A 23,764-nucleotide genomic window follows, 5' to 3' on the forward strand; every position below is an offset into this window, starting at 1 on the left:
GTTATATAAGATGAAAGCTCAAATTGTACTTAATTTTAGAATTTTCAATATATTTCCTTTTAAAGCATTTGACACTCTCATTTATTGCATAAGAATACATGCAATTGTTATCTAAATATTTGAGTTTTTGTGAGCTCTTGTTTCAAATCCAGGTATCAAGAGATGTATTGTACATAGCCAGCTGACGCCACAAATTTTATGATCAAATGTATAGTTCTGACAGTAAACTGCCATCAAAAATGGATGAGACGCCCACTTTAATTGTTGGAACTAGACTGATTACCAACTAGAGACTGCATGTTGCAATTTTCCTCTGTTAACTTAAAATGGTTTCTGTCATATAGCTGTTCAAATTTGATGGAACATTTATCTATTTCTGTTTGAAGTTACACAGGATTTATTGCAGATTTTATTTCCCATGGGTAATAATCTAGGAATTACATTTCCTGTTTAAATGGCTAGTTCTTTTGAACAATTTAGATAGATTCCCGAGACAAGGGAATCAGATTTGATTTTATGTACTGTATAAATTCTGCATGAAGTATGGCAGTTTCCAAGTTAAATTGCATGGTTGCTTGAAATAATGTACTGCTTTAATACAAGTGGTTAATTTTTCAAGAAAATATGTGGTCGAATACAATATGCCTTGTAGTCACAAAATTGAATTCACACATTATATTAACTAGAAGAAACTGGGAGAAATACATATATACAGCTTTATTATATACCTGTAAAATTCTACAAAATATGGCTGGTATTTCACAAGCAAAAACAGAACATTACAAAGTAATACTCGAAAGTAGAATTCCTTTGAGGTCAGTAGAAAATTTTGATGACCTTCCTGGAAGTAATATTATTATTACAGAAGGTTAAATAATAAATATGCATAATGAGAAATGAGTCGCGCCATGAGAAAACCAACATAGTGCGTTTGCGACCAGCATGGATCCAGACCAGCCTGCGCATCCGCGCAGTGTGGTCAGGATCCATGCTGTTCGCTTTAAAAGCCTATTGGAATTAGAGAATCTGTTTAAGCGAACAGCATGGATCCTGACCACACTGTGCGGATGCGCAGGCTGGTCTGGATCCATGCTGGTCACAATTGCACTATGTTGGTTTTCTCATGGCACGGCTCAAATACTTGTTTGTTTTCAGATGCATTTCATACAGAACATTACAAACTGGGAGGCAAAGAAACCAGCCATATATCATGGACATTTCTACTTCGTTGACTTCTTAAAGTAAGTTGTTTTTTACTTTTTTTTGGGTGCCAGAATCATGCTTCAAGCAGGGAACTACAGTAGTCTATTATGTTTTTCAATTTGTGTGCATTAAAGACTAGGATCTTTCTCATTTCAGTAATCACATTGTTCAAAGCAGAAATAGTGGTATGCGTCTTTCTTGATTAGCACAACAGCTAGTCAGATTTTGATGTGTGCATCTTTTTTGTTTAGGACAACAACTTACATTGTTTCACAGATGGTCAAGATCAGGCATTTCAAAGATTTGTGGCATTCAGAATGTTTCTACCTAACTGTAAAGACTTCGCTTTCCAGAGGTTTCTGTATTGACCATAAAGACTTGGTATTCTATAGAACTAGCATTCCAAAGATCTCTGCATTGACTGTAAATGCCTGAAATTCCAAAGATCTCTGCATTGACTGTAAAGGCCTGGAATTCCTAAAATCTTTGCATTGACTGTAAAGGCCTGAAATTCCAAAAATCTCTGCATTGACTGTAAGGGCCTGGAATTCCAAAGATCTCTGCATTGACCATAAAGGCCGGGAATTCCAAAGATCTCTGCATTGACTGTAAAGGTCTGAAATTCCAAAGATCTCTGCTTCAACTGTAAAGGCCTGGCATTCCATAGATCTCTGCTTCGCCTGTAAAGGCCTGGTATTCCAAAGATTTCTGCATTGACTGTAAAGGCCTCAAATTCTAAAGATCTCTGCTCCAACTGTAAAGGCCTGGCATTCCAAAGACTTCTGCTTCAACTGTAAAGGCCTGGAATTCCAAAGATATCTGCATTTACTGTAAAGGCCTGAAATTCCAAAGATCTCTGCATTGACTGTAAAGGCATATCTGCATTGACTATAGAGGCCTGAAATTCCAAAGATCTCTGCATTGACTGTAAAGGCATATCTGCATTGACTATAGAGGCCTGGAATTCCAAAGAGCTCAGCATTGACTGTAAAGGCATATCTACATTGACTATAGAGGCCTGGAATTCCAAAGATCTCTGCATTGACTGTAAAGGCCTGGAATTCCAAAGATATCTGCATTGCCTGTAAAGGACTGGAATTCCAAAGATCTCTGCATTGACTGTAAAGGCCTTGAATTCCAAAGATCTCTGCATTGACCGTAAAGGCCTGGAATTCCAAAGATCTCTGTATTGACTGTAAAGGCCTGAAATTCCAAAAATCTCTGCATTGACCGTAAAGGCCTGTCATTCAAAAGATCTCTGCATTGACTGTAAAGGCTGGGAATTCCAATGATCTCTGCATTGACTGTAAAGGCTTGAAATTCCAAAGATCTCTGCATTGTCTGTAAAAGCCTGCAATTCCAAAGATCTCTGCATTGACTGTGAAGGCCTGGACTTCCAAAATTTAATAGGCCTGGCAGTCCAGGGATCTCAGCATTGACAGTAAAGGCCTGTAATTCCAAAGATCTCTGCATTGTCTTTAAAGGCCTGGAATTCCAAAGATCTCTGCATTGTCTGTAAAGGCCTGGAATTCCAAAGATCTCTGCATTGACTGTAAAGGCCTGGCAGTCCAAAGATCTCTGCATTGTCTGTAAAGGCCTGCCTTTCAAAAGATCTCTGCATTGTCTGTAAAGGCCTGAAATTCAAAAGATCTCTGCATTGACTGTAAAGGCCTGGTAATCCAGGGATCTCAGGATTGAAGGAAAAGACCTGGAATTCCTAAGATCATTGATGGTAAAAGCCTTGCAAAAGTTTCTGGTTTCGATTGAACTGACTGACCTGTTTTATACTCAGTCTTAGCAAAATGCATGTGCATATATCTGGTGTGACAAATATAATTTGCGGTCTGGTGTTTAAGTTTAAATGGGTGTTCATGATTTCAGAATGTGTACACTTAATAATACTTGCTGCTGCGGTCTGGATTACATGAAATTTCTCATAGGAACTGCCGGGTTCAACATTAATCTTTTGTAATCTGTTCATGCATTTTTGTCTTTATCTTTCTTTTATGCACTTCAGAAGATAAAATCTGAACTGCATATTCCTCAAGAGATTAACAAATTTCAGATGAATTTTATAATCAATTTCAAGGAGAGCAATTTCACAGTAAAAAAAGTATGTGGTATTGTTCTTCTATGTAAAACTTGTTAAAGTGGTGATGAAAGATTTGAATTTTTTTTCGTTTACTCGGAAAAGTGTATAAGATATGTTGTTGTTTTTTTACTTCGAAAAAAAAACAAAGAAGTGAAAACCACAGTAGAATGCTAATGTTGTTGGTAATCTCATGTACTGTTAAATCATGTAATTTCGTTGGCACAAAATTTGGTTATACGGTCAAAAAAGTTATTTTGTAAGATAAGAATTTGTGGGTTTCAACTTTTGAAATGATAAAATGAGTGGGAATTTTACTTGTTCATTAGGATTTGCGACCAGTGTAGATCATGATCAGTCTGCACATCTGTGCAGTCTGATCATGATCTGCACTAATCCCCATTCAATCAGTATCTTTTTGGTAAGCACTCCCCTTTTAACAGTTAATGGTACTGTCCAAATTGAAAGATGGACAAGTTCATTATAAAAATTTAGCAGGGTAGGATTTAATTTCATGGATTGACTCAACCAGAAAATCCACAAAAATAAGTCCCCCACAAAAGCTTATGATTTCACAGTATTTTACTTGTTTGAAGTTTCAAGGCATTGTTTTTTTTGTGCTTAAAGATCGGACATGTCAAAGGTATGTTTGAAAATGTGGAGTGAAACTGTGCAGTTAATTGTACCGCCAGAGCGTTTTAGTTACGTTAGATGTCAGTATATTTTTTATAAGATGTATTTCTAAACTTTCAGTTGCCCAACCGAAATAGAATTTTTCAAACACAAGAATCAAAGTAATAAACATGTTTTGAGTATTAAAAGAATTGTTGGAATGCTGATTATGGTTGTATTTTTGTCACACTTTGTAAAAAAGTAAAAGTCAATAAAACACACTGTGCTGATATGTTTTTTAACTCCATGTTTCAAAAATATATTTCTAAAAGAATGTATGAGACTTAAAAAAAAGAGTGTAAAATCATTGCTGAAATAAGAATTTGACCACCTTCAGTTGAGATCCCGAGCAAAATAAATGGGTCAGAAAGTAATGCATAAAGCCTCGTTCACGAATAATAAGTTTTATTTTTAGATTTTAGATGTCCTAGACTTTATTTTCTACTTAACGAACATGTTAACGAGTCTCTTTCAAAGTAAAACATTTTTAATTGAAGATATTACGAACATGTTAACGAGTCTCTTTCAAAGTAAAACATTTTTAATTGAAGATATTGTTGGTCATGTATACTTTTTTGTCTAGCATTGGCATTCCGCAGCAGGTATAGAAAGCCATGTGCCCGACTACTAAAATGCTAAAAATGGCCAGAATAGTATACATAAAAATTGCCAACAGTTTTTATGTGTCTACTACCCTATTGGATATTTCAAGATGTATATGCAGTCCAGTATAATGTCACTGTACATCTCCTTAAAACACACGTTTACAGGATTTCTCTGACACAAAGCACTTCCTTAAGTGAGATTAATTGTTCCCTGGTGGCCATCACCTAGACACAAGTATAGGAGATACTATTGATATCTGTCTTCAAGAGAAAGCACCTAATAAGTAAATGGTCAATATTGAAGTTTTTGCTTATGACATGATCATACTGTTGTTTGGACATGCACACATTGCAGTTATTTTAACCCTTACCCTGCTAAATTTCTATAATGAACTTGTCCCTCTTCCCATTTGGACTGTACTATTAACTGTTAAAATGGGTGCTTACCAAAAACTGGCTGAATAGCGAACATCAGACTGCACAGATGTACAAATGCAGAATCAATCGTGTCCAGCGTGATAAGGGTTAACTTTGTTTGAACTCATGGAAATTTGTTGCTGATGTATGGGCACACTTTGGATTGAATTGTCTGCTTAGAATTTGTAGTGGGTCAGAAACAAGAAACTGGTGCCTGAACTGCTTTTCACATGGCTCAAAACTGGTTGGACATTAGACTGCGTCTCAGGGTAGAGTTGACGATCTGTGCATGATAGTAAGAGGCGACTATAATAGGGTCTGATTCCTTTTCTTATGTTTTTATTTTGATGTTAGGTTAAAAAAAGGACATATTTTACACATGTTCTATTAGCACAGTATGAATATTAGACTGGCTCCCGTCCCTATGTTTGTTCTTATTTACTTCTATAGGCCAATGTAAGTTTATTCATTAAGAGGGAAGTAACTCCAGTAGATTGTTTCTACATTGACATTTTTATTGCCCCTGGCTCCGAAAATAGGTTCAGCCATCAGATAAAATGTGCTATATTAGAGGCTTAAGATTTTCTTATTTTGCCTGCAGTATTTATATAAAAAATAACCATGCAGCCAGGGAGCCAGGCTATATGAATGTGTACAACCATTAAAAAAACTTCCAGTTTTTTTTTAAACAAACAACTGTTATTCATGGCAATTAATTGCAAATGTAGCTCTACAAAAACAATTATTTAGAGAAGTTAAATTTATTTGATGAGGACTTTCATTAAATTATTTAAAAAAGCATAACAATTTTCGTGAAAGATGCGCTTTGGATATCCTTAAATGATATTAATACTAGTGTAGCATCAACAATAACAGGTCTGAACGATTTGTTGTTGTTTTTTTTTGCCCATTACAAGTAAATTTATCATAGTGTTTCCAAGTCTTGCAAGTGTTGCAGTCACAGAGAATTGCCTACTGTCAGCTTTAATTGAGAATTAATGTCACACACATATAGTAATTCTATTATAAGCACTCCATGCAGTCATTTGCAACACTTCCATACATTCATATACACTATGATTGATGGTTTAGTTGTTTCCAAAATATTCTTGCCATATTGTTTCCAGAAAAAAAAGAATTGTGGAGTTAATTGATATCTCTAGTGTGTACTTACTGGGACAGAATGGTATAAAACTGTTTGTAAATTAGATTACTGTTTGAATGCTGGTCAATTATTGTATCACATTTATGAAATATCCGCCTAACTTGTCTAGTAGCATGATGCGTTGCTCAATGTGCCATAGTCTTTTAGAAAAGTAAAAGCTTTAGAGAAAGTGCTGAATTGTCAGTTATTCTCCAGACTGTTTTTGTGAGCATAGTGTCAATTGTTAGGGGTTAGGGATATGCACATTAATCGCAGCAAGCACTCAACATGAATTAATCATTAACCCTTATCCTACTACATTTCTGTAATGAACTTGTCCAATTCTTTCAATGGACAGTACCATTAACTGTTTAAAGGGGAGCTTACTTAAAAGACACTGACCTAAATGCGAACAGTGCAGATCATGATCAGACTGCACGGATGTGCAGGCTGATCATGATCTACACTGGTCTCAAAGGCAGAATCAGTCATGTCCAGCATGATAAGAGCTAAGAAAAATTTTCATTGTTAACCAAGTTATTTGTAACAGTGCCCAAAATTAAGGCTAGAATTCTCTCTTCATCCAATGTATGTCCGTCTGTCCGCACTTTTCTTCAAATGACATCTCATCTATCCCTTGTGGTGGAAGTTGATGAAACTTGGTCTGAATGCTCCTTAGGTGGTCTTCTTCCAAAATTGCAAGTTCATTTCTCAGTTATTACTTGTCATAACAGAATGAAACTTCATAAATTTTAATGTGCCTTCCCCTTGATAATACCAACTGACTGACAAACGGTAGGTGCTATAACTCTTGCTTTCATTTTGATGAAATGGTACCCTCTTTCTGTACTAGAGTTAGTATTTCTGTAACTCACATCACAGCTGTATGAACCTTACAGTTATCTCTTCATTATATGATAATAGCAACTGAGTAGCATTATGTTCCTTCACTCCTGCTACTATTTTGATGAAGTTATGTGTCTTTTTGTACTTAATCATGAACTGTTAAAAAGTGTGCATTATCAGATGATAAAGAGTTTCAATAGATTCATTGCTTGACCAATAACTGACTAACTACCTTTAAACATCTCTTTTGGCTATATACATAACACATGTATTTGAAACAAACAAAAAAATATAATTGAGCCACGCCATGGGAAAACCAACATAGTGGGTTTGCGACCAGCATGGATCCAGACCAGCCTGCGCATCCGCGCAGTCTGGTCAGGATCCATGCTGTTCGCTTTTAAACGTATTGGAATTAAAAAAATTGTTAGCGAACAGCATGGATCCTGACCAGACTGCGCGAATGCGCAGGCTGGTCTGGATCCATGCTGGTCGCAAACCCACTATGTTGATTTTCCCATGGCGCTGCTCAATTATATTTTTTTGTTTGTTTCAAATACATGTATTATGCTGAATATAGCACCCCTACTGATAACTCTTCAATCTAACCTGGAAAAAATGGAGACTTGAACTCTGTCAATATTTAAATATTTAAACAGCTTCTTTTGAACTTTTTATTTGTACTAATCATTGAAACACTGTTTTTGATCTTATCTGAATTTTATTTTAATACAGGTATTTATTTGCTCCTTATTATCCATTTTCCTATGATTATATTGGAAAATGATGAACTATGAAAATGCTTAGAATAGATTGGTAACAATGATAAAAGAGATTTATAGGAGTGTTTTTTTTTTCTGGGTATTGACAAATTGACAAGCAAAACATAGTAGTCTGTGTTCTATACTGGTAACAAATCATTGATTTATATTTTTTCAGCCATTGTGGAGTGTTTATTGTAGCATCACTTTATTTTGTGATTCAATAATATAAAAATGAGATATTTTGGCTGGACTAGAATTTCTAGAACTTTATATTGAAAACAGTTGCAGGGAATAAAAGTAAACCTCAAATTAATCAAATTTCATTTTGATTGTTTTGTTATTTAAGAAATGATAAGTTCCCAAACGTGGTTTATCGTAGAATAACCCGACTTTTTTGTTCTTATGCAAAACAATTTAGCATAAGAACGAAAAAGTCGGGTTATTCTACGATAAATCACACTTGGGAACTTATTATTTCGATTCTAACACGACATACTAGTATCAATAGTGTTAGAAAAAATGGTAACTACTTTTTACAGGCGTGCTACGGCACTGGATCGGATGACATCATTGCACGCGAGTGGTTTATTGCAGAATAACCCGAGATAGATTTTGCTCTACATGTATGTAGGTTATTTGCTGGTCATGTTAGAATTGTTATTATTTTCCTATTGAATTTGTACCACAGTAAGACGACGTGTCGTGCACAAGACCCAGGTCCGTAGCTCAAAGGTCAAGGTCACACTTAGACGTTAAAGGATAGTGCATTGATGGGCGTGTCCGGTCCATATCTTTGTCATCGATGGATGGATTTTCAAATAACTTGGCATGAATGTGTACCACAGTAAGACGACGTGTCGCGCGCAAGACCCAGGTCCGTAGCTCAAAGGTCAAGGTCACACTTAGACGTTAAAGGTCATTTTTCATGATAGTGCATTGATAGGCGTGTCCGGTCCATATCTTTGTCATTCATGCATGGATTTTAAAATTATTGGGCATGAATGTGTGACACAGTAAGACGACGTGTCGTGCGCAAGACCCAGTTCCGTAGGTCAAAGGTCCTATTTTTAACTCTAACATCGGCCATAACTATATATTCATTCAAAGTGCCATCAGGGGCATGTGTCATCCTATGGAGACAGCTCTTGTTTTTTTTGCATTGACATTTCGATTTTGCATATTATCTGCAGTATTACAAATATTGATGTTAATTTTACATAAATAAAACAATAATTACATGATATTATCCCATAAAACACAATTTTTTGTCATCAGATACTGGATAATTCATAATTATCAATCTCCAGTGACTCCATTATGTCTGGTAGCAGCGGATCAGAATTTCACTAAAACATTGCACCATTAAGAGAAATAAATTGCAAGACATGGGATTAAATGGAAATTGCACTGTTGGTTGTTGTTGTTTATTTTTTTCAGAATAAATGTCTAGTTTTCATTTCAATATAATTCTTTGCAAATTAAATACAGTTAGCTAGGAGACTTTATATCATATCTGTATGGTTTTTGTCAACATGCAATAGTTTTATTTTCAACTGTGAAAAAAAAATGGTTCAGACTTTAAAAGGCTGTACTATTTGATATTCATCATCATATATTTTGAGTACATTTGCCATTTAATATCAGGGTTGCCACTTACCTTGAAAATTCAGGGAAAAATTATTTGTTTTTAAAGGTCAGTGAATTGCCAGGGAAATCTTGATAATGGTCAGTGAAAAATTAAATTATAGAAAAGTCAGGGAAAACTGTAGCATTCTTGGGCATGCTTCGGGTTGTGGGGGTGGGGTGGGGGGAGGCTTTTGTCACTAATAGTGACAGCTGTTGTTTTTTCAAGGACAGTCTTAGTAACTATTTCGCTAGGGATATTAGCATTACTAGACAGACAGGGGAGATAAATACTACAAAAAGAGGGAAGTGTTCAATAGGAACACAGTTACATTCTGATCTAGAGAAAGTCTATTAAAAGATATGATTCATTAATGAATAATTTTATAGCCTTGCTTTTTCTAGATCCCAATATGATGAGATAATGACAATCTTGCCAGTTTGCACCTGCCTTTCCTGTTTGTTTAATTAAAGCAATATCACCATCATTTGTAAGGGAGGTAATTATGGTAAAATATATGAGACATAATAAAGTAAGTTCCCTTGGTCTTACAAAAAGCCTTACACTTTCACAGTATATCACATCCGTAGCACTTACATTAAGTACTCGGGTCCTGAAAATCATCATTCTGTTGAATGTTTCGGCTATAAAGCCGAATTACACTCAATTGACAAATACATATTCTATAGGGACATCAGTACCCTTTAACTTTTTGCTAAGTAAGTGCAGTGTTCACGAAAGACGCTGAATATTCACAGGACAGTCGGTCTGGTAAACATGATTTTTTTACAGGACCGGATAATATTTTACCAGACCGAATTCTTTTTAATAAATTTGGTATCTGATCTTTAAAACTGGTATTTATACATAGTCTATATAGACAGTATTACATGAATCTACATCCTTTTAGTTTATTTCCGCATACATGTATTAGACTGAAACAGATTTCAGACATTAAGTTTTCAGGCTGTAAAAAGTCTCCCTGTACTTGGATTCAGTGTTGTTATATTTTCTGGTCCTTTTGGACCATGGAGTCATTCAGCATATGTGTAATAGATTTAGAGTCCCGCTTAAGCCGTTGCTAGAGGGCGTGAGAGATGTTGCACATTTCATTACCTCTCGCGGACAGACTCAATCAAAACGAGTCTGCTGTTACTCTTCTTGGTTGCATTCTTTGCTTCCAAAGGATCTTGTTACAGATTTTATTCATATTCATTTGCTTTATCATCGCTGTCTTTTCCCCCACAAGTCTATTGTTTGCACCGAATCTCGTTGATGTTGACAAGTCAGTGGATGAAGAGAAAGATGACATCGGAATTTCTGGAAATTCCCGTCTGGTTCCCGCGTACATAAATCGAGTACCATCCACGATTAGTAAGCATCCAATGATAACGCGCATTCTTAGAATTGTCGTGATGTGGTGAGGGGTTTCCACTGCTTCTATTTTAAGTACCAATGAAACAAGCGCTTACTAAAATATAGTTTGACATCAATTTCTCGGGATTCCATGTTACAATTTAATGATGAAAGTCAAACTTTCGCGAAATCGCCGAGGACTTTCTTCTTATTTTATCATATTGACCTGCAATTTTTATCGGACACTCGGTCTTGTGAACTTGATATATCGCGCCGGACTGGATCAAAATTTACCGGAAATGTCTGACGGTCCGACGGCTTTCGCGACCCCTGTAAGTGATGTTTTGCAGGATGTCATATTCAGTGAGATCTACAAGACTTGTGTTTCATTGCAAAGTAGCTTGAGCTTGGAGCCATACTTCTGTAAGTCGTATATGAAATTTGATTTCAGAGAGTATGTAAATAGAAAATAGCTTCTATATATATAATTATCAAGACAGTGCATGGTGTCTGCTGGAAACGTCTTAAAATATCCTGCGGAACTTAAATGTTTCCAACATTGGTAGTTTGTCAGTAAAAATAATTATAAATTGTCGTCAAATGCTAACTGTACACTTTACTGTGACCTTGACCTACTGACCTACTTTCCTGTTTTTAGCTCGACTATTCGAAGAATAAGTAGAGCTATCCTACTCACCACAGCGTCGGTGTCGGCGTTGGCGTCGGCGTCACACCTTGGGTTAAGTTTTTCGTACCAGTCCACATTTTGACAAAGTCTTTTGAGATAAAGCTTTGAAACTTTCAACACTTGTTTACCATCATCATGGCCAGTTATAGGCAAGAGCACATAACTCAATCAAGGATTTTGGCTGAATTATGGCCCCTTTTGACTAAGAAATCATGGTTAAGTTTTTCGTACCAGTTCATATTTTGACAAAGTCTTTTGAGATAAAGCTTTGAAACTTTCAATATTTGTTTACCATCACCATGTCCAGTTATAGGCAAGAGCACATAACTCCATCAAGGATTTTGGCTGAATTATGGCCCTTTTTGACTTAGAAATCTGTGTTAATATTTCATACCGGTTCATATTTTGACAGTCTTTTGAGATAAAGCTTTGAAACTTTCAATACTTGTTTACCATCACCATGTCCAGTTATAGGCAAGAGCACATAACTCCATCAAGGATTTTGGCTGAATTATGGCCCTTTTTGACTTAGAAATCTGGGTTAATATTTTGTACCAGTTCATATTTTGACAAATTCTTTTGAGATAAAGCTTTGAAACTTTCAACACCTGTTTACCATCACCATGTCCAGTTATAGGCAAGAGTACATAACTCCATCAAGGATTTTGGCATTTTTTATGGCCCCTTTTGACTTAGAAATCTTGGTTAAGTTTTTCGTACCAGTTCTTATTTTTTGTAAAGTGTTTGACATATGGCTTTGAAACTTTTATCACTTGTTTAGTATAATAGTCTCTATCTGTAGGAAAGAGAACATAACTCTGTCATCTATTTTGGCTGAATTATGGTCCTTTTTGGATTTTGAAATTGGTTCTGTTTTCATACAAGTCCATGTTTTGTCAAAACTATTTGACATATGGCTTTTAAACTTTGAACACTTGTTTATCATTATGATTTCCATCTGTAGGCAAGAGTACATAACTATTTTGACTGAATTATGGCCCTTTTTGGACTTTGAAATTGGCTCATATATTGCCATTTAGTGCAAGACTTATCGAAATCAAAGTGATACAGGAACATTGTTTGTCTAATCTATTTATTTCTTTTGTCTGAAATATCCGTGGAAATATTTTGACCCCATTCTTCAATCAATTCTTTGAATAGTCGAGCGCGCTGTCATCAGACAGCTCTTGTTTAAGATACAGCCTTGAAATTTTGATGACATACACAGTTTTGCACACCAATCATAAAACTGAATTTCATTAACCATGAATATGACTTACTGACTTTCTTAATATTTTATCATCAGTTTGACATTTGAAACATGTAGCTCATATTACTCAGGTGAGCGATCCAGGGTCATCATGACCCTCTTGTTTATTACTGGTTGTAGGGAAAAATCAAGACAACGTTTCTGTAGTACAACATGCATGTTACATCCAATTTTCAGGTGTATTTTGACCTATCTCTACTGGTGCGGATTTTTGTGTGGACTTAGAATTTTTTTTTCTTTTGTTTTTTCTTTTTTATACGCCCGTTTGAAAAATGGGACGTATTATGGGAACGCCCCTGGCGGGCGGATGGGCGGTTGGGCGGGCGGGCGGGCGGGCGGGCGGCGTCCAGAGACCTTGTCCGGAGCATATCTTCTACATGCATGGAGGGATTTTGATGAAACTTGGCACAGTTGTTCACCATCATGAGACGGAGTGTCATGCGCAAGAACCAGGTCCCTAGGTCTAAGGTCAAGGTCACACTTAGAGGTCAAAGGTCAAATTCAAGAATGACTTTGTCCGGAGCATATCTTCTTCATGTATGGAGGGATTTTGATGAAAGTTGGCACAATTGTTCATCATCATGAGACGGAGTGTCATGCGCAAAAACCAGGTCCCTAGGTCTAAGGTCAAGGTTACACTTAGAGGTCAAAGGATACAAGAATGAAAAATTCAAGAATGACTTTGTCCGGAGCATATCTTCTTCATGCATGGAATGATTTTGATGTAGCTTGGCACAGTTGTTCACCATAATGAGAGGGAGTGTCATGCGCAAGAACCAGGTTCCTAGGTCTAAGGTCAAGGTCACACTTAGAGGTCAAAGGATACAAGAATGAAAACTTTGTCCGGAGCATATCTTCTTCATGCATGAAAGGACTTTGATGTAGCTTGGCAAAATTGTTCACCATCATGAGACGGAGTGTCATGCGCAAGAACCAGGTCCCTAGGGGTAAGGTCAAGGTCACACTTAGAGGTCAAAGGATACAAGAATGAAAACTTTGTCTGGAGCATTTCTTCTTCATGCATTGAGGGATTTTGATACAACTTGGCACAAATGTTCACAAGCATGAGACGGAGTGTCATGCGCAAGAACCAGGTCCCTCGGTCTAAGGTCAAGGTCACACTTAAAGGTCAAAGGTCAGATACAAGAATGACTTTGTCCGGAGCATTTCTTCTTCATGCATGGAGGGATTTTGATGTAACTTGGCACAATTGTACACCATCATGAGACGGAGTGTCATGCACTGGTCCCTTCTTTTGAATTACTTCCCTTTGCTGTTACTATAAATAGCTTATATTGTAACTTTTTCATTACAAGTCGTAGGGAAAAATCGAGACCACTTTTCTGTAGTACAACATGCATGTTACATCCAATTCTGAGGTGTATTTTGAGCTATCTCTACCTGGTAAGGATTTTTGTGTGGACTTGTAATTTTTTTTTTTTCGATTTTTTTTTTTTTTTTTTTTTTTTTCTCTCTTTAAAGATTAACTTCCCTTAGTTGTTACTATAAATAACTTACATTGTAACTTTTTTATAATTGACCGTAGGGAAAAACCAAGACCACTTTTCTGTGGTACAACATTGATGTTACTTTCAAATTTTGGGTGTATTTTAAGGTATCTCTACCTGGTAAGGATTTTTTTTGTGGACTTAGAAAAATAAAAGAATTACAATAATTTCTAAAAAAAAACAACATTGTAAACAACTAGAAAATTAAAATTCCATTTGCAAATACAGGTGCTAGTGTAAACAAATTTGCTGTGACGGGCGTATATTGTGACATTCTGCACCCTTGTTAAGATTTACGTTCCTTTGTTGTAGCTTTAAATAACTTATATTGTAACTTTTTGCAATCTTTTTTATTTGGCATAAATGTTTGCCTCAATGAGACAAGGAGTGTCATGTACAACTCTCCCAGTCCTTTTGACAGCTGGCGGGCTCGACATGTTGCCCGTGGGCATCTAGTTTAATTGGTTGTTGTGTCACTGTCAGTCATATGCTAAAATGTCATATAAACTAACAGAGCTAGAGTGTCATATAAATTTACAGAGGTAGAATATCATATAATAAAGCTAGAATTTTATATAAATTAACAGAGCTAAAATATCTTATAAATTAACAGAGCTAGTAACACAGATAAAATGTCATATAATAGAGCTATAATGTCATATAAAATAACAGAGCTAGAATATCATATAACAGAGCTAGAATTTCTTGCACACCGGACTGGCATTTCCGGTGATTTTACCCATGCCGGCAAAACCCATCTGGCACCCCCTATGCCAGATGACTCTGGTGCTGTTAATGACAACTAGTGGTTAATGCACTGATAATATACTGTTTATGCAAAAATACGAAAAAAGCAGATACCTTGATAGTTTTTCTCAGTTCCATATAGTATATTTCTCTATTCAAAATATGTTAGTTTACCGTAAGAACATAACGTTACCTTACAAACGTTGAAACTAAAGTGGAACTTTGTTATGATGCGTAATGTAAAACATCATGACGTCACTTCTGCTTTATGATGGACGTTAATTTCCCGTGCTCTACCATAAGAAAGAGTGCTATAAAGAAAGTATTTCTACCTGTTATTTGTAAAATACGATATACAAGAAAAATAATCTGCCAGAATAAAATGCTAACATGTATACGATATGCAAGAAAAAATATCAGTCATGCGTTTACGAATCAGATAGAAATATCCGTCCCTCGGCCACCTGCGCATGGGTGGTAATTCGGCTAGGCTCATTATCGCCCAATCCGCAGGTGCCCTCCAGACGGATATTTCTATCCGATTCGTAAACACATGACAGATATTATTAGTCATATAAATCAACAAAGCTAGAATATCATATAACAGAGCTAGAATGTCATATACATTAGGCCAGAGTTTTTTATCTTTCGTTTTACGGGAGATTTTTGAAAAATGAGCAGGGGGAGGAGGGAATAAAAATAAAAATAAAAAGCTTGAAAGTCAGCATTTCGGAAAAAAATAAAAATAAAATAGAATTTTTTAAGATTTTTTTTATTTTGATGAACTTTCGTTTCAAGTTTTGTTTACTTGTGTTTGTGTCCAGTATTTAATATTGTGATGTATTGTTATGTTTTAAGACTATAAAAGCCATTTATACAGGATGAACATTGAATAAAAGTTTCATGCATACTTGTGAATAAACTGCTTCAGGCACTGTAACTCACACTGGCAAGTCTTTAAAATTCAGAAAGCTTGTTAGTCCCCTACTGGTTGAAAACCAGTTTTGGGGACTATAGGAATGCTCTTTTCCGTCATTCCGTCATTCTGTCATTCCGTCCGTCCGCAATTTCGTGTCCGGTCCATAACTCTGTCATCCATGAAGGGATTTTAATATTACTTGGCACAAATATTCCCCATGATGAGACGACGTGTCATGCGCAAAACCCAGACCCCTAGCTCAAAGGTCAAGGCCACAATAGGAGGTCAAAGGTCAACAGGGCTTTTTTCCTGTCCGGTCCACAACTCTCCCATCCTTGAAGGGATTTTAGTATTACTTGGCACAAATGTTCCCCATGATGAGATGATGTGTCGTGCGCAAATCCCGGACCCCTAGCTCAAAGGTCAAGGTCACAATTGGAGGTCAAAGGTCAACAGGGCTTTTTTCCTGTCCGGTCCATAACTCTCCCATCCATGAAGAGATTTTAATATTACTTGGCACAAATGTTCCCATGAGGAGACGATGTGTCATGCGCAAAACCTGGACCCCTAGCTTAAAGGTCAAGGTCACAATTGGAGGTCAAAGGTCAACAAGGTTTTTTTCCTGTCCGGTCCATAACTCTCCCATCTATGAAGGGATTTTAATATTACTTGGCACAAATGTACCTCATAATAAGACGATATGTCATGCACAACTTTCAGACCCCTAGCTCAAAGGTCAAGGTCACACTTAGCAGTCAAATGTTAACATAGCATGAACAGGGTCTGTTTCGTGTCCGGTCCATAACTCTGACATTCATTAAGGGATTTTAATATTACTTAGCACAAGTGTTCCCCATGATGAGACGATGTGTCATGCGCAAAACCTGGACCCCTAGCTCAAAGGTCAAGGTCACAATTGGGGGTCAAAGGTCAACAGAGTTTTTTTCCTGTCCCGTCCATAACTCTGCCATCCATGAAGGGATTTTAATATTACTTGGCACAAATGTTTCCCATGATGAGACGACATGTCATGCGCAACACCCAGAACCCTAGCTTTAAGAACAAGGTCACACTTTGAGATCAAAGGTCAAGAGGATTTTTTTCCTGTCCGGTCTATAACTTTGTCATGCAAAGCAGGATTTAGATATCAGTTGGCACAAATATTCCCCTGGATGAGACAACATGTCATGCGCAAGAACCAGGTCCCTAGGTCTAAGGTCAAGGTCATATTTAGAAGTCAAAGGTCAAATTCAAGAATGACTTTGTATGGAACATTTCTTCTTCATGCATGGAGGGATTTTGATGTAACTTGGACCAAATGTTCACCACCATGAGGCACCCTTGTTTTTAGAATTACATCCCTTTGTTATTACTATAAATAGATTTTATTGTAACTTTTTAGATTAATTTCCCTTTGTTGTTACTATAAATAACTTACATGATAACATTTTTATAATCAGCCAAAAAAATTCAATATGAAAACAACTGTGGGTTTTTATATATGCACATTTTATCTGTTACAACAGCCACAGTAAATTTCAGTGACAGCAAGTAGAGACTAAACACGTCTGGTATAAAGTGGCTTAGTAGTATAGTAGTTTTGGTGGTTTGGCTTGCTTGCATCTTCTGCTGTGTAACCTCTGCTTTTTATACAAAATATTTACTTATTGTATCTTTCACCAATATCATCTTTAACGAGCTAACTTTACAGTTTATGCCAGCTCATAATATACTGGATTTTATCAGCAAAATAAAGTATTTAATAACTTTGAATAACAGTCACAGTGCAGAGGGCAAGATTTTTTTTTCAGTGATGAAAAACGAAAGATAATCTAGCAAAAAGTAATCTGAAAATTTACCTCATTTAACTCATTTGCACCTTTTTATAATACACTTAGTTCAAGTACTGAAGTTGCTTCTGTAATTTGCACCTTTTTATACTACACTAAGTTCAAGTACTGAAGTTGCATCACTTTTTGTCAAATATTGTCTCCAATAAAAAGTATTCTTTATTATTCTTTATACACTTATGAATTCTATTGAAGTTACAAAAGAAATGGACCATCTGTCTGAGATTTTGCCAATACTACCAGCTGCTTTATGCCAGACAGTCCCAAGCCTGTGTAAAGTGTGAGGGGTCACCATTGAAATAAAAATGTAAAAAAAATCTGCTGTTACAAACATTTATTTGTTCTGCAAACAACTAATTAATGTTTTGAATAAAATTTAATGTCAAAGCACCTTTGATATTGTATTACCTTTCTATGGCAAACTTGTAAGTTGAATCTATTGAAAACAAAATGTGAGTAAGACAATCTTTAGACAATTTTATACTTTTAATATTGTCACTTTTATGAAATGAGTATTATGTACAATAGTATTATTTCCCGAAAAGTATATATTTTGAAAAGTGTCTAAAAAATTTTGGACACAATCATCGTCCATCCACCCGTGTAGAAAGAGAGAGAAAAAAACGTTAAAGATTAACGGTAATTATTCAGTGATAAACTAAGTAATGTTGACCTTGTTTTCATGATCAATTTACACCCCCTCTAAGAGCTAAAAGAAGTGTGTCAGTATCTTGACATCTGAAGCGGAGATCAAAGCGGTATTTTTGCTCGAGATTGTCATGGCATTATGTCATGTTTTCGCGCCATGTGCATGTATCACTGTCTGATCGTACCACATCGGTTCTTAAAATTGCTGAGAAATAGAAATCAATAAAAAAATTTCTTCTTTAATTTGTTATCAAAAGCGAATGTGCTATATCCGTATAAAAGGTAAATGTCTCAAACGATAGTTACTATAGTGGATATCCTACCTCTGTGACCTATTTGCCCTCGAGGAATTTACATTATTGTTTGACAAGAAAAACTTTTGAATTGTTGGTCAAAAAATACATGTACAAAGATTCATTTAAAACTTATTAAAACCCACAGTGACATCACATTGCTTTATTTTAAAATCGCATTTCTACTTACGTTCACGAGGTCACGTAACCTATTCTGCCGCACTAACAGAAATCTGTTTGCCTAAAATCGTCTTACTCCATGTATTGTAATCGCAGCCGCTTTTTCATTATTTAAGATTTTTTTATTCTGTTTTTTGTACTTTCTGGTCAAAAGTCTGAATTTTAAGCCCATAGTATTCATCATTTATTTACTTTTAGAAAGAAATAAGTAACTAAGATCGCGCTGTTTGAATTTTTACAAATGATTATATGAAAATTCGACCGTTTTTATAGAATTTTGCCTACATTTCTGTCGATATCTTATTAAAATCATTATAGAAATCAAAAAGTATTATTTCTCAAGGGGTGTTGAAAACTTGAAGCGAAAATATTAAATAATGAATGCACTACGCACGGTTTTTGTGTACGTGTTGATGTAAATTAGATGTTACGATACTAAGGTCACACGTGCTTGTGGAATGGAAAATTACCGGCATGATATCTTTGATATCTTTACGATTCGCGGGTAAATTCCAGTCAATCCGGGTAGCGACTGAACCATCTCAAAGTTTGTTGACGTTTTGTAGATGTAATTTCTGAATTTTGGTAAAGTAAGGACGTAAAAAAGAAAACTCGCCCGATCGTCCGAGTACACAGCGAGGTCCACTCGTCCTACTCAGACTTAACTCGCCAATGCGAGCAGGCGAGTGGAATTTTACACCCTGTTAATGCCGATAAATGTGCGGCAAAACACGATATTTTGCACGCGTTAAAAAACTCCCTTCCTGTGAAATTACGTCCAGGTGAATACACTAATTTTATTTTCTTTGGGGCTGTAAACAGCCGACCGGCGGAAAAAGTAAAATAAAACTCGGGAAAATGAATTTTAATTTTATTCCACTTTTGCAATATTTAGGACCGACGCTCCCATAAAACGAAAAATAAAAAAACTCTGGCCTTAACAGAGCCAGAACGTCATATAAATTAACACAGATAGAATATCATATATCAGAGCTAGAATGTCATATAAAATAACAGAGCTAGAATGTCATATTAATTAACTGAGCTTGAATATCATATAACAGAGCTAGAATGTCATATAAATTAACAAAGCTAGAATATCATATAACAACTAGAATGTCATAAAACAGAGCTAGAATGTCATATTAATTAACAGAGCTAAGAATATCATATAAAAGAGCTAAAATGTCATATCAAGTAACACAGCTAGAATATCATGTAACAAAGCTAGAATGTCATATAAAATATCAGAGCTAGAATATGTCATTTAACAGAGCTTGAATGTCATATAAATTAACAGAGCTAGAATGTCATATAACAAAGCTTGAATGTCATATGAATTAACAGAGCTAGAATGTCATATAACAGATTTTCCTTGCCTGACCCTCTACCAAAATTGTTTTATAAGCAATCTGTGAGTGAAATTATAGTTGTTCTCTAGCCAGGATTGAATTGAAAATATTTCCAGTCATGAATTTTAGTTTTATTGATATGTTTGGTTTTGATGTTAAAAATAAAGACTAGAAAATTGCTTAAAGTTTCCTAATTGGTGATTTTCAGTTAAAATGAAGATATAATTTCCGATAACTGATGCCAAAATTACTAGAACTGGTATTTATAATGGCTTCTATAATGTGGATGCTAAGTGAAACATTTCCGTAAATTAACCATATGATATGACATTTAGATATAATACCTTGTAGGTTAAATTGGACCTTATATTGAAAGAGTGAGTATAACATTACAACAGTATCAAGATTTTATGTAACTGCATGCAGAGGAAGTTCATTGTAATTGAACAATTTGCAGTAATAAACAAATTTTTCATGACTGTAAGGTTACACAGTCTTTAACTGGAATGCTTTCAACTCCAAATGAAGCAAGTTTATTATCATCCCTGATAGTTCTTGTTGAAGAATGGAAATAATTGAAGGTATAAACTTAAGAAGTATATTAGGCGGCATATTAATTTTATTAACATATAAGGAACTTCTAAAAAAAGTTACCTTTTATTGCCTCTATGGGATGTTTTACAGTCGGTTTAACGATTCTCCTAGACGTGATTCCATATTTGGTTCCCAGCGATATTTTATGATGAATATTAAAGTGGCGTCCCTAGAGTAATAACATATTGCTGAGCGCTCATAGCAACAAATCATATTTGGGAGGGAAAATCAGGCTTAATCTGAAACGATGGTTCCGCAAAGATGTAATTTACACATGAATTCTGACAGATTGCCGTTTTGATCATTTGGGAAATTATTCGGCTAATCCCCCGCTGGTAAACACATTTATTTATGCATAATATCATCTCAGCTAGAAACTTCTAACAATTTTTTTCTACATATATATATAGGTCTCAGAATGAGGATTTTTCACGTATTTTATCCTATCGCTGAATTTAACTCTTGTAATAAAAGATTTCCTATAGTTTGAGTCATATTGTTTTCAACAGAAGTGTTATGTGTGATGCTTTCTCTTTGCAGAGGTGATCAGTTATATTTTGGCATTCATGAGCTCTTCCAGAGTTTGATACACTGTTAATTGAATCCAGACTGTCACTGTAGCTTTTGAGGAACTTTTTTTGTGCCCCCTCCATGAGTGGTGGGGGCATATAGATTTGCTCTTGTCTGTCCGTCCGTCCGAAGTTCGTGACACGCCTAGCTCAAAGTATTTGATATAAATTAATGAAACCTTGCATGAGTCTTTATCATCATCTGAACTTGCGCACTTTCTATTTTTCGTCTGGCTCCGTCCTCTAATTTTAGAGTTATGGCCCCTGAAATAGTCAAAAATGCACATATTCACCTTGTGACACGCCTAGCTCAAAAAGTATTTGATATAGATTCCTGAAACCTTGCATGAGTCTTAATCATGATATGAACTTGCGCACATCCTATTTTTCATCTGGGTCCGCCTCCTATTTCTAGAGTTATGGCCCCTGAAATAATAAAAAATGCACATTTTCACCTTGTGACACGCCTAGCTCAAAAAGTATTTGATATAAATTGATGAAACCTTGCATGAGTCTTTATCATGGTATGAACTTGCGCACCTTCTATTTTTCGTCTGGCTCCGCCCCCTATTTTTAGAGTTATGGCCCCTGAAATAGTCAAAATTGCACATTTTCACCTTGTGACACGCCTAGCTCAAAAAGTGTTTGATATAAATTGATGAAACCTTGCATGAATCTTTATCATGATATGAACTTGCACACCTCTTATTTTTAATCTGGGTCTGCCCCCTATTTCCAGAGTTATGGCCCCTGAAATAGTCAAAACATGCACATTTTCATCTGATTATGTGCCTCACTCAAAAAGTATTTAATGTAAATTCATGAAACCTTGCTTGAGTCTTTATCATAATGTGACCTTGCACACTTAGCATTCTTCTTGAGAATTTTAGCGTTTATTACAGAGTTATGGCCCTTGAAATAGCCAAAATAGTGAATTTTTTGTTTGTGATGCTCATAGCTCAAAAAGTATATGGTATAGAATAATGAATCCATTTCATAATTTTTTTTTGAGGCTATACCCCATTAAGACTGCAAACATTTGAATATTTCCCCTTATTTGTGACAAATGTACCAGTGGGAGGCACACCCTGTGTCCTACAGACACATTCTAGTTCTTTTTTAATTTTAAAAAAAAAATGTTATGAAATTTTTTTTTCTTTATTATGATGGAATAGAATTATGGAGAAAATTGTGAGGTTTTTTGTTGAATTATCAGCGGAAATGGATCATGTAACTTGATTTCCCAGTGTGTCAATATTTTTTGCAAAAGATTCTTCGTTATATCTGTTTTACACTTGAGTCATAATTCATTCTGTAGAGTACAGTATAACGTTTGGTTCACATATTTTGTTAGCTCACCTGTCACATAGTGACAAGGTGAGCTTTTGTGATCACCCTTCGTCCGTCGTCCATCGTCAGTCCGTGCGTCAACAATTTCTTGTCTGCACGATAGTGGTTTCATTTATGATTTTATTTTAACCAAACTTGCACACAAATTGTATCACCATAAGATCACGGTTCCTTTCTTGAACTGGCCAGATCCCATTATGGGTTCCAGAGTTATGGCCCCTGAAAGGGCCAAAATTAGCTATTATGACCTTGTCTGCACAATATCAGCTTTATTTATGATTTGATTTTTTCCAAACTGGCACACAACTTATATCACCATAAGATCTTGGTTCCTTTCTTGAACTGGCCAGATTCCGTTATGGGTTCCAGAGTTATGGCCCCTGAAAGGGCCAGAATTAGCTATTGTGACCTTGTCTGCACAATAGCAGCTTCATTTATGATTTTATTTTAACCAAACTTGCACACAACTTGTATCACCATAAGATCTTGGTTCCTTTCTTGAACTGGCCAGATTCCATCATGGGTTCCAGAGTGATGGCCCCTGAAAGGGCCAGAATTAGCTATTTTGACCTTGTCTGCACAATAGCAGCTTCTTTTATGATTTGAATTTAATCAGACTTGCACAAAACTTGTGTCACCATAAGATCATGGTTCCTTTTCTGAACCGGCCAGATCCCATAATGGGTTCCAGAGTTATGGCCCCTGAAAGGGCCAAAATTAACTGTTTTGACCTTGTCTGCACAATAGCAGCTTCATTTATGATTTGATTTTAACCAAACTTGCACACAACTTGTATCACCACAAGATCTTGCTTCCTTTCTTCGACTGGCCAGATTCCATCATGGGTTCCAGAGTTATGGCCCCTTAAAGGTCCAAAATTGGCTATTTTGGCTTTTGCAGCCATATAGAGACTTCATTTATGGTTTTATTTGATACAAACTTCCAAAATATCTTCAACAACAATAAATCTTTGATTCCATGACAAATCAGATCCAATCATAGGTTCCAGAGTTATTTTATATCTGATTACCTCCCCTGATTGTAATCAAAATGGATTTATATCAGTATATACTTAT

General features: G+C 35.8%; 1 protein-coding gene across 1 annotated transcript in view; it reads left to right on the forward strand.

The window, feature by feature from the left end:
- LOC123551596 (heparan sulfate 2-O-sulfotransferase 1-like) overlaps positions 1 to 23,764 on the forward strand; it is a 71,417-nt gene that overhangs the window by 19,706 nt on the left and 27,947 nt on the right. Inside the window, exon 4 of the mRNA XM_045340644.2 lies at positions 1,156 to 1,241. Within this exon, the coding sequence (XP_045196579.2) occupies positions 1,156 to 1,241 (86 nt within the window). The remainder of the gene's footprint in view (positions 1 to 1,155; positions 1,242 to 23,764) is intronic.

Source organism: Mercenaria mercenaria, chromosome 15 (genome assembly GCF_021730395.1).
Source record: "Mercenaria mercenaria strain notata chromosome 15, MADL_Memer_1, whole genome shotgun sequence".
Taxonomy (NCBI): domain Eukaryota; kingdom Metazoa; phylum Mollusca; class Bivalvia; order Venerida; family Veneridae; genus Mercenaria; species Mercenaria mercenaria.